The following is a 12,713-nucleotide window of genomic DNA, read 5'->3' as shown; positions in this document are numbered from 1 at the left end:
CCCTGTCAAATCAATCCTTGTGCCCTGATTTTCCATCATTTTGGCCACAGTGTCTGGCGCAGGCCCAAACATTTTAGCCTGGAGGTGGTAAGATTTCAATCTTATAGGAATAGAAGCACTACCCTGCAAAGACCTTAATGGGTGTTGTTGCTGTATGAAGCTTAGCAGCAGAGAAAGCTGCTCTAATGACGAAGCTCTAATGACGAAGAACCTGCCTACATAAGTGACTAACTCATTTCGGCAACCTTTATAGTTCATTCCAAATCCTTGCTAGCTTTCGCTTAAATCTCAGCCTCTTCCTTCAGATATCATTTTGAAAGTGGATATAAGATCTCCATTACATTTGAGCTTTCCATAAAGAAGTTCAGAGTTCGCCTTCCAACGTCAAAATCCCTTTTGAGCATTATCGGGTGTTTTGAAGGAGAGGCTTTAATTGTAACATCACTTCCTTGGAGTTTAAGAATGCACCGCAATTGTCCTCAATATTTTGCCATGGGGTGTACTCAATAGGGTTTCCACTCTGGCCACTATCCAATGGCACATACTGAATAATGTACCACAGTGTGCATCTGATAAACTGAACTCCGCTGTAATGAATCCTGATCAAAGCTTACATGTGAATAATGTCCCATGGATAAGGTACCAAAGAACAAGCAACAAAAGTATACCTCAGCAAAGAGTCTTGATCTTCATTTGATTTTATTGTGGCCAGGTGCTTAATGATGAGGCTGAGTGTCTTGGGTTACAAAAAGACATAGACAGAATGGACAAATGGATAAATGGCGGATGGAATTTACCCCGAAAAGTGCGAGGTGATACACTTCCAATGGAGTAATTTGACTAGGAAGTGTTCAATGAGTGGCATGACACCGGGAAGAACTGTGGAATAAAGGGACCTTGGTGTGTTTGTCCATAGATCGCTGAAGACAGAGGGGCATATTAGTAGGGAGGTAAAAAGGCATATGGGACACTTGCCTTTATCAATCAAGGCATAGATTACAAAAGCAGGGAAGTCATGTTGGAACCAAAAGAGAACCTGCTGAGATTTTCCAGCATTTTTTCTTTTGGTTTCAGATTCCAGCACCTGCAGTAATTTGCTTTTATTTAAGTCATGTTGGAGTTGTATAGAACTTTGGTGAGGCCACAGTTAGAGTACTGTGTGCAGTTCTGGTCGCCACATTATAGGAAGGATGTGATTACACTGGAGGGATGCAGAGGAGATTCACCAGGATGCTGCCTGGGATAGAACATGGAAGTTATGAAGAGAGGTTGGGTAGGCTTGGGTTTTCTTTGGAGCAAAGAAGACCTGAGGGGTGATCTGATTGAGGTGTATAAGATTGAGGGACACAGTGGATAAGGAGCTGCTGTTCGCCTTGGTTGAAAGGTCAATCATGAGGGGACATAGAAACCATAGAAACCCTGCAGTGCAGAAATAGGCCATTCGGCCCATCAAGTCTGCACCGACCACAATCCCACCCAGGCCCTACTCCCATATCCCTACACATATTACCCGCTAATCCCTCTAACCTACGCATCTCAGGACACTAAGGTTCAATTTAGCATGGCCAATCAACCTAACCCGCACATCTTTGGACTGTGGGAGGAAACCGGAGCACCCGGAGGAAACCCACGCAGACACGGGGAGAATGTGCAAACTCCACACAGACAGTGACCCAAGCCGGGAATCGAACCCAGGTCCCTGGAGCTGTGAAGCAGCAGTGCTAACCACTGTGCTACCGTGCCGCCCTTGGTTCAAGGTGAGGGGCAGGAGGTTTAGGTGGGATGGAAAGAAAAACCTTTTCACCCAAAGGGTGGTGACGGTCTGAAATGCACTGCTTGGGAGGGTGGTAGAAGCGGGTTGCCTCACATCCTTTAAAAATTATCTGGATGGGCACTTGGCACATTATAACATTCACACGTTCTGGCAGATGGGATTAGGTGGAAGCTCAGGTGTTTCTAATGTGTTGGTGCAGACTTGATAGATTCTTCTGCGCTCAATGATTCTATGATATGGATCACTGGTTATAGTGTATTGCCTGCAATGCACAGGCATTGTAGCATAGCCAAATTAAAAAGGGAAATACCAATCTGAACTAAAATGGTTTTTAATCTGACTGGATATTCTGTGTAGTGCCTAGTTTTTAGTCATAGAAATCATAGAAACCCTACAGTGCAGAAAGAGGCCACTCGGCCCATCGAGTCTGCACCGAACACAATCCCACCCAGGCCCTATCCCCACATATTTACCCGCTAATCTACGCATCCCGGGACACTAAGGGGCAATTTAGCATGGCCAATTAACCTAACCCGCACATCTTTGGACTGTGGGAGGAAACCGGAGCACCCGGAGGAAACCCACGCAGACACAGGAAGAATGTGCAAACTCCACACAGACAATGACCCGAGCCGGGAATCGAACCCAGGTCCCTGGAGCTGTGAAGCAGCAGTGCTAACCACTGTGCTACCGTGCCGCCCTTGCATCATGTACTTGCACCAATATCTATTGGGTATCAAACAAGGTAGAAGTATTAAATAGGCTGTGTGTATATTGGCAGGACTGAAAGGGATACTAGAAATGAATAGATAGTGCGCTTAGGAAATTGATTCCAGAGAAACTGAGTAAGGCTATTATAGCTCAAGTATAAAATGAGGAATTTTTTTTTTAATATACTTTTCCGATTCAATCAAATCGAGTCTAATTCAGAGTCTCAACAAGTTGAGACAGTTCCGATCCAGGCTGACAAGACGGGGCATGCAATCCTCTACCCTGTCTTGGGCCTGATCTGCATGAGCCAAGCTGATTGGAGTAGGCGGAGAATTCCTCCTCCAAGGCTTGATCTCATTTACATCTTAGCCAAAAGGCCAAGATACCGCTTTTAAAAATTGCTTCATATGAAACATATGAAGCTTAAATGCAACCCAATGACCCCAACCAAGTGCAGCATCCGCATAACTACACTTGATCTTAGCCAAAAGGCCGAGAAGCATAAAATGAGGAATTTAAAAAAAATCTTTTTTATACTTTTCCAATTCAATCAAATCAAGTCCAATTCAGAGTCTCAACAAGTTGAGACATTTCCGATCCAGGCTGGCAAGACAAGGCAAGCGACCAAATTACCCTGTCCTGGGCCTGATCTACATGAGCCAAGCTGATTGGAGGAGGGAAAGCAAAACCTCCTCCAAGACTTGAGCTCATTTTCATCTCAGCCAAAAGGCCGAGATACCGCTTTTTAAAAATTGCTTCATATGAAACATATGAAGCTTCAATGTAACCTAATGACCTCAACCAAGCGCAGCATCCTCTTCATACTACACTTGGTCTTAGCCAAAAGGCCGAGAAGGGGAATTGTTCTGTCTGAGCATCTTGAACTATGTCTCTCCTACAGTGCCAGTTCATTGTTCTTGCTAACACAATTGGCAGTACTTCTTTTACTCAACTGACCAAAAAAAGGTAAAGTTAATGTGCTAATGGCAAACTATTCATTAAAGATGCATATATAGATAACCTAAAAAAATGTAAAGTTACTAAAATGTTTGTAAATCACAACTGAAGTGGTAATTAACATGAAGCTGAGATTCATTTAAAAATATTTTAAGTAATTTCCTAAATTGTGCATTGTATAGATCATAGAATCCCTACAGTGCAGGAGGCCATTTGGCCCATCAAGCCTGCACCAATACAATTCCACCCAGGCCCTATCCCTGTAACTCCACGTATTTGTACTGCCAATCCTTCTGACACTAAAGGGCAATTTAGTATGGCCAATCAACCTGAGCCACACATTTCTGGACTGTGGGAGGGAACTGGAGCACCTGAAGGGCACAACCTCAGGCTAAAGGGGTGATCCTTTAAAACAGAGATGAGGAGAAATTTCTTCAGCCAGAGAATGGTGAATCTGTAGAACTCTTTGCCGCAGAAGGCTGTGGAGGCCAGGTCACTGAGTGTCTTTAAGACAGAGATAGATAGGCTCTTGATTAATAAGGGGAATGGGGATGAGAAAAAAATCAGCTATGATTTGAATGGCGAAGCAGACTCGATGGGCCGAGTGGCCTAATTCTGCTCCTATGTCTTATGGCCTTATGAAGGAAACCCATGCAGACACAGGGAGAATGTGCAAACTCCACACAGTCACCCAAACCCAGGTCCCTGGTGCTGTGAGACAGCAGTGCTAACCACTCCACCACACCGTTAGAATTTTTGATGGAGCCATTAAACTCATTACATTTTCAGTTATACAATGCAAATAATGTTAAGGTAGATTAATCCTTTCATTTCAGAACTGTGATGAACGATTTCAGTACAAGTACCAACTTCGCTCTCACATGAGTATTCATATTGGTCACAAACAGTTCATGTGCCAGTGGTGTGGCAAGGACTTCAACATGAAACAGTATTTTGATGAGCATATGAAAACTCACACTGGTAAGAACATGGTTCTGTGGCGAGACTTATTTGTATTTATAACCAAAACTTAATTTTCACTGTGCACCTAATGCTCATGTTGTCTATTGCTAATGTCAGTAAGTGAGTTTTTCCATAGGGGAACTTGTTTCTCTCAAACATAACTAGTTTGGTAAACTGACACCTGATTTATGTCTTGAAGTGGAATGCAATTTTGTTTTTGTTGTATATGTTCTGGCTAATGTCATCTTACACTGTTGACATCTTCTGAATTTATCAAGAATTAAAGTTTGGGAAATAAAATTTGGTTTCATTTGGGAGTTAAAATTCGATACATTTAGACCCAAGTAGAAAGTGTGACGCAGTGTGACCAAAGTTGCATTGCAAACAAAATAAGTTAACGTTCTTTTTCAGAAGGAAACTTAAACCCAATTCTATAGCTGTATTTTTTTTTGCTTAAGGAGTTCTTGGGGCAAGAAAATGTTGGTGCAAACTGGATTTTATTTTAAATTATGCTGAAGCCATGTGTCAATCTTTGAAAGATCAATGAGCTGTTTGAGAAAATAGCTGGCTACAGAATAGTTCACATCCCTTTCATAAACAGATTTTCTGTTAATTGGTTAAGGAGGAACTGGAACCTATTAAAGTGCATGCATCAGTTAATTTCACCTTGCAACGTGACAAGGATAATGAAACAGAAAATGCTGGAAAATCTCAGCAGGTCCGACAGCATCTGTGGAGAGAGAATGGAGCCAGTGTTTCGAGTCAGGATGACTCTTTGCTCTGACAAAGGGTCATCCTGACTCAACGTTAGCTCTATTCTCTCTCCACAGATGCTGTCGGATCTGCTGAGATTTTCCAGCATTTTCTGTTTTTGCTTCAGATCCCAGCATCCGCAGTATTTTAAGAACATAAGAACTAGGAACAGGAGTAGGCCCCTCGAGCCTGCTCCACCATTCAGTAAGATCATGGCTGATCTTTTTGTGGACTCAGCTCCACTTATTTTCTATCTATCCTTGTCTTAAAAACATTCAATGAGGTAGCCTCAACTGCTTCACTGGGCATGGAATTCCACAGATTCACAACCCTTTGTGTGAAGAAGTTCCTCCTCAACTCAGTCCTAAATCTGCTTCCCCTTATTTTGAGGCTATGCCCCCTAGTTCTAGTTTCACCCGCCAGTGGAAACAACTTCCCTGCTTCTATCTTATCTATTCCCTTCATAATCTTATATGTTTCTATAACTTGATCTTGTGTCATGAATAATCATGATTTCCTGGCACTGAATTTGGTTTGCTTCATGAGATCTCAGGAAATTTTCTTAGAAATCTTCCTGAAGTTGACCCTTTTTTTTTTAACTTCTCCAGGAGATGGCACCACTATCAGTGGTTGGGGTCATACCTAGCACAGAAAAATATGGTTGTGTATTTTGGAAGTCAATCATCTCAGTTCCAGGATATTACTGTAAGAGTTCCTCAAGGTGAAGTCCTAGGCCCACTACCTTCAACTGCTTCATTAATGAGCCTCCCTCCATCATAAGGTCAGAAGTGAGGATAGGATGTTCACTGATATTGAAGTAATCATGCAGCCCTTACCAGGGGGTGAGATTATTGATCTCCAACCTTCCTTCTGTACACTAGGTATGACTCCAGCCAGTATTGAGCTTTCCCTCAATTCCTATTGATTTCAGTTTTTCGAGGGCCCTTGATGTCTCATTCTGTCAAATGCAGTCACTCTCACCACACGTCCAGAATTCAGCTCTTTTGTTCATGTTTTGACCAAAGCTGCAGTGTGGCCAGTAGCTGAATGAGCCCAAACTGTTTGTCAATAAGCAGGTTATTACTGAGTAAGTGTTGCTTGTTAGCATTGTGAATGACACCTTCCTTCACTTGCTGATCATTGAGAGTAGACTGATGAGCAGTAATTGGCCCAGTTGGATTTGTCATGTTTTTTGTTGACAGGACATACCAGAGTAATTTTTTACATTGCCAGGTAGATGCCAATGTTTTGGCTGTACTGGAACATCTTGGCTGGTTCTGGAGCACAAGTCTTCAGTGTTGTTGCCGGAATGTTATCAGAATCTACAACCGTTTCTTGATATCACGTGGAATTAATCGAATTGGCTGAAGACCGCCATCTGGGATGCTGGAGGCCAAGGTGGATTGTCCACTTAATCCTTCTAGCTGAAGATGATTGCAAATGCTTCAGCCTTGTATTTTTGCACTGATGTGCTGGGTTCCCCCATAATTGAGGGTGGGGACTTTTGTGGTGCCTCCCACCTCCCCCACCACCCTCCCGGTGGTTATTTAATTGTCCACCACCATTCACAACTGGATTTGGCAGGACTGCAGAGCTGAGATCTGATCCATTGGTTGTAGGATCACTTGGCTATTGAATGCTGCTTCCACTGTTTGGCATGTGATGTAGATGCAAAAGTAATCCTGTGATGTAGCTTCATAAGGCTGACACCTCCATTTTTAGGTATGTCCGGTACTGCTGCCGCATGCCTCCTGAGCTCATCATCGAACCAGGGGAATTTGATGGTAATGGTGGACTTGTCAGAGAATGAGATTGCAGATTGTGGTTGAGTACAATTCTGCTGCAGAATTTATGATTTTAAAAACCTGCTTCTGGATAAATTCAAGTTACAACAGGCTTCAGGGTCTGATTACATTCCATTAGGAGAAAACAGACATTTTGCAACAACCAGAGTTGTGAACAGAATCCAATTTAGACCCTAGTGTAACTTGAATTATTCTAGGCATTCCTTTTAATATTTTTTTTAAAAGTCAACTAAAATAAAACTTTGCTTATGTTGTGTAGAGATGGAAATATGTCATTTAAAACACCTACACTGCTACTCGTACCTACTTCATTTTCATGGTAGAAACAGCACAAAACAGGCTCTTCGGCCCCACAAGTTGTGCCGACACATATCCCTACCTTTTAGGCCTACCTATAACCCTCCATCCTATTAAGTATAGAAACATAGAAAAACTGGTAGATGAAAGGCAAGTAATTGTTGTCTATGATCAGGGTCTTGATAGTGAAGGAGCAAGCTGGAAAGGAACACAATACAAGGTAACATAGTGACCTGTAGCTTTCCAGTTTCTGTTAATCTAATGACAAGCATTTGCCTATTTTTCCAGACATTGTAATGAAAGTGTGCAGTCCCTTTAAAAACAAAATGTGTTGGGTTTATTGCAGATAATATTTGCAGGTTAATTTCCCTTGGGAGTGGAAAGAGCATTGTCAACACTAGTTCCTGGTGATGCAAAGCGAAACAATATCTGTCACAACAACCCTTACAATTAGCTTTTTCAATTTGAGAAATACAACATGCTGCAATCTTCAATACCACATTTCTAGAAACCTAATCTTTATAAACTACAAAAATAGAGGAAATAAATTATAAATTTAAAATAATACTGTAGGTCCTACAAAATGTTTCTAACCAGGTAGGTAAACATAACATGCTTATCTGTTGCAATATTTGTTCTGCTGCGACAACTATTGCTTGTTAAGAGGATTCTGTTAGTTCTGCTGATGTTTCACTGTTATAATTTGCTACTTTAATCCTCTTAAAAGCCTCGTGTCCGTTTAAGTGAATGCCGCCTTATTATTTGGAAAACAGCACACTTGTACAGATTTTAAAAGATATTTTAGTCAGTCAAAATTATCTGTAAATTATTTATCTACATGTTGCTTATTTTTGTAACCTGTATAATTTCTCTTTCCAGGGGAAAAGCCATTTATCTGTGAAATCTGTGGCAAAAGTTTCACAAGCCGACCAAATATGAAGCGCCATCGCAGAACCCACACTGGGGAGAAACCATATCCTTGCGATGTTTGTGGTCAACGATTCCGGTTCTCCAACATGTTGAAAGCTCACAAAGAGAAGTGTTTCCGGGTCACCAGCCCTGTCAACTTCCCACCTACTACCACCACTGCCTCTTTCGCCGCCACCACACCCACAACCCCACCTCCACCAGTCACCATAAGCTCTCTCAGCTCACTTCCCCCTCGGCCAATGCCACATTCACTTTCCCATCTACATCTTCATCCCCATCATCATACGTTTTCAATTCCAGCTGTTGCACATCTTCCACCTCCACCAGCCCTGTTCAATGCTGAAGCAGTGAACCATAGATGCCAAAGTGAGAGCACTTTCCTGCACCATATTTCTGAAAAAAACACTGCAGCAGGTGGAAGCCACCATCACTGAAACTTGGATATTTTAATTTTACTTTAAGCTGTGCCGAATGTTTAGCGATACTCCTATTAACTGTGCACTAAACAGCAAAGCAAAGACTGAGCAATCATGGTGAACTACAAATATTATTTTACTAAACTTCAATGTACTTATTGCGGTTGTAGAACTAGCAAAGCAATTTTTATCTAATCTATTGTGTAAAACAACTAAGCTGTCTGTGTACAGTGGACTAAGGTTTTATCATTTTTTAAGGAATTCAGATGTATCCAGTTTTGTCATATCATATCTGTTAATAAGATGTGCTTTTTTATATTGGACTATTCCTTTTGCATTAAGGAAGTATGCTTATTTCTACTGCATTGATAAAATATTCTGGGGAAATTTAATCTACTAAATTAAGTAATTTCATTTCTATTGAGACATAAGAGCATTACATACTATCACTGTGCTGCAAGGAATTTTCTGAAGCTAATTGTTAAGACTAGATCATGTTCTAGCTTAACCTGTCCATATGAAGCATTATGGACAAGTCAATTGTCTTTCATGTAACTAAAAAAAGTTTTTAAATGTCTGTAGAATATTTAGAAATAATTCTAAGATATTACTGTATGTCATTAAACGTTGTAATAATTATATTTTTGTTCTTGTAGTTGTTGCATACATAATTCAGTTTTATAAATATTGAGCACATTTATTCCAAAAGGTTTCAGTGGAGATGTCATATTTTACTGAAATTTTAAAAGTAGGCATAACTTCAGATGACCTGTGGTATATATTTGTGAGTTCTTTGTTCCAGGTATCCTCTGTAAATCAAGGGTACAGAGTCTAATGCAAAACAAATTGTAAGAAAGATATTTTGTTGACACATTTTAATGTCACTATCATTATTATACCTGCACCTTACAAGGACCCAAATTTGTGTTTCTCAGTTCTACAGAAAAACCTTGATTTCTGCATTAATTTTAGTAGTTTTTGATTAAGAGAAAATGCAGACAAAGCAACCAGTTTTAAACATTATATGAAAAATGTTAACTTAATTTTGGACATCCATGATTTCCCAATAGTGGATGTGTAAGATGGCCTAGAGTTTAGATTTTATTTTATATAGAAGTTCTTTTGCCTGCTTAACCATTTTTAGAGGCTTTTACGATGCATGTATTCTCAGTTAGGCTAACGAGGTCAAGTTGCCGGTTTGTATGAACAAATTGGCTGGAATTCTCCAACATCTTCTGCAGCTGGGATTCTTTGGTCCCACTGCTGTGAAAGGAGATTTGGCTGAGTGCCAAATTCTCCATTCGCAGTGGTGGGACGTACTAAATGGAGAATTTGGGCCATTAACCAAAAAAAGTGGCATTTTGTGAGTCAAATATCCACTGCCAGATTATAATTGCAGTACACTAAATTATTAGTACTGTAATGTAGCAACAGATTCTTAAAAGTACCCTGTGAGCAATAAGTAATTAATTAGGTAGTTAATAAGGTTTGGATTCTATATATTTCTGTTTCTCTACTAACATTCATATCTGTATTTTGAACATGTTGAGTGTCTGTAGAAAATAATTGCATTATTCTGACCAGGTCCCTATCAAAACAAACTCGGCTTGATTAGTTTGGTAAAGTGCCCCTGATGAATAAGGAGTCTGTTCAGTTTAAGATAAAGATCGCAAGTAATCTGCCTTCTTGTATTTAAGGTAATGTGCACAAATAGCCAAATCCAATGAAATTCACCCTTGCAGTATTATTGGCTATTAACAACAACTTTAGATCAAGGTGTGAAGTGATGCCAGAATTGGGTATAAAAGGGGGTTTCAGGAACCATCTCGTTTATGTACACCAAGTGAAAGGGAAACTGGTTGAGTTGTATGTTCTGGGGGCTGGCAATATTCCTGTCAGCATGAGAACCAGTAGTAGCACACTACTACAGGCAGAAGCAGAATTCCAGTCACCACGAGGACAGGTTAGTGCCGTGTATTAGTGAAACACTGTTCCTGGGGACAGAGACAAAATTCCTGTCAGCGCAGGAACCAGATAGTGCTGTGTGCTTTTGGAAGCAGAGGCAGAATTCCTATCGGCACAAAGATTTTGAAGTGGTGAAGTCTGTGTATTCTCTGTGTTCTTATTTCTTTTATTCAATAAACTTTAATATTTTCATATTTAATATCATTATTTTAAAAAGCATATTATTGCACAAAGATGGGTGACAGGTCAGAAGATTGGAACGATTATAGCAAAGAATGACCAAAAGATTGATAAGGAAAACAACTAGCTAGAAATATAAAGATAAATAGTATGAGTTTCTAATGGATATATTTTTTTAAAGTTATCAAAGTGAGCATTGGTCCTATAGAATGTGGATCTGGAAACTAAGGTGATGGCAGATGAATTGAACAAGTATTTTGCATTGGTCTTCACTATTGAGGGTACAAGTAACATTCCAGAAATAGCTGTGAATCAGGAGATAGAAGGGAAGGAGGAACTCTGGGTTTTGTGGGGTGGGAGGAAGAGGTACACTGGATAATGCAGGAAGAATAGAAAATTGGAATTACACGGGAGAGGTTAAAGGCGATTGGAACATACTGAGTGATTTGGTAAAGAGTAGATTGTTCATTTTGTTTAGAATCATTTTCGATTAGAGCAAGGGGAATTCGAAGAACATCGGATTGTGACAATACATATGCAGGACATAATCGGAGCACTTGGAAAACACATCTATCAGATGAGACAAACCTCCAGAGAAAGTAGGAATGCATCAGCTGAGGAAGCAGAGGATGATGCCTACATTGGCTCATGGTTCTTGGATTTTCGAATAGATTAGAGTGAACTTGCAGAGAATGATCAAATTTACCCTCCTGGATCAAAGACATACATCATGAAGCCATGTAACCATATCAATTTAATAACACAAACACACCACTAGGAGCCTAACATAGGGATACCTCATAAAACATGTGTACCATCTGAGACATAACCAGACAATTGTGATTGGAATGCTGCCCATATTGAGATAAAATGTTTTATTTCCCTGTTTAGGATTGAGAACGTTGGAATAGGGAACAAAGGTTCCCTATTCCAACGGTCCTTTAGTACCATCAAGGACCTAATTATACTACGACAGTCACTAGAGGAAGAAAATTTCCTGTATATTCAGCTTACAAAGCAATTGTGTAACCACTAGTAATAAAGAATATCAATTTGGGAACTTGACCAGCCCCATTCATTCGGGTGCTTTTTGCTTTATCCTTTTACCTCTGTCAGTTCAGATAGAGACATAGATTCTACTCGGAACATACGATCACCAACAATTTAACCTCGCAGCATAACGATGTTACTAGATTTGGATATTATATTCCTCTATTTGAATACCTGACTGAATTGATAAATACTTTTCTAAAAACAATCTTAACCGCTTCATGATTTAATCACAGCATACTTTTTTTTAATGAATTCAAATTCTCAAACTATTTTAGTTTGAGAATCAGAACTCTATCATGGATTATTAGTCCAGGCCTCTGGATTACCAGTCCAGTGACATGAATATTGTCTGTCTTATAATTTCCTTAGAAAAGATTAAAATTTGGATTAGTTTTTACTTGTCAGGCTGTTTTTCAGAGTACTGAGATTTTTTCGTAGTCCGGTGATCTGAAGAAGATCAATGGGTAAAATGCTTGTACATTGAGTTGGTTGGCATCAAACAGTACAAAAGATAAGCTTGTTGCTCTGTTATTTGCCTATCTGCAACAATGTGGCATTGGCAAAATTCTACAGCGTGTGGAGGATATTGCTATTGAAAGAATGAAGATAATCTAAAGGTAGAAACTTTTTGTTTCATAGTGGTCAAATATTCATAATATCTATAATATTTAATAAAATGTTTAATTTATACCAAGAAAATTTGGGAAAAAAAATCATCATGGCAGTACAAGTCTTGCTGGAGAAGACAGTAAATCAACATGAAAAGATTATGGGATAAATCTTCAGAGATTTTTCTGGGCTATGTTATTTGAATCTAGAGTGAAGGTGATTTCATTTGGTTTAATGCCTGCTAGTGGCTGGAGGACCATATGAATCTGGAAGGACTGCCTCTCTACAGGTGCACCTTCT

The 12,713-nt window shown here is 39.9% G+C and overlaps 1 protein-coding gene and 1 pseudogene across 1 annotated transcript in view; one reads left to right on the top strand and one right to left on the bottom strand.

The window, feature by feature from the left end:
* Positions 1 to 10,758, top strand: part of LOC144500622 (zinc finger protein 652-like) — a 73,456-nt gene extending 62,698 nt beyond the window's left edge. Inside the window, 2 exon segments of the mRNA XM_078223855.1 lie at positions 4,279 to 4,423; positions 8,140 to 10,758. Of these exon segments, the coding sequence (XP_078079981.1) occupies positions 4,279 to 4,423; positions 8,140 to 8,624 (630 nt within the window). The 3' untranslated portion in view covers positions 8,625 to 10,758.
* Positions 3,141 to 3,345, bottom strand: LOC144501038 (U2 spliceosomal RNA; annotated as a pseudogene).
* Positions 10,759 to 12,713: the final 1,955 nt, after the last annotated feature.

The sequence above is a fragment of the Mustelus asterias genome, chromosome 11 (genome assembly GCF_964213995.1).
Source record: "Mustelus asterias chromosome 11, sMusAst1.hap1.1, whole genome shotgun sequence".
Classification (NCBI taxonomy): domain Eukaryota; kingdom Metazoa; phylum Chordata; class Chondrichthyes; order Carcharhiniformes; family Triakidae; genus Mustelus; species Mustelus asterias.
This window is presented reverse-complemented; position numbering and strand designations above follow the sequence as displayed.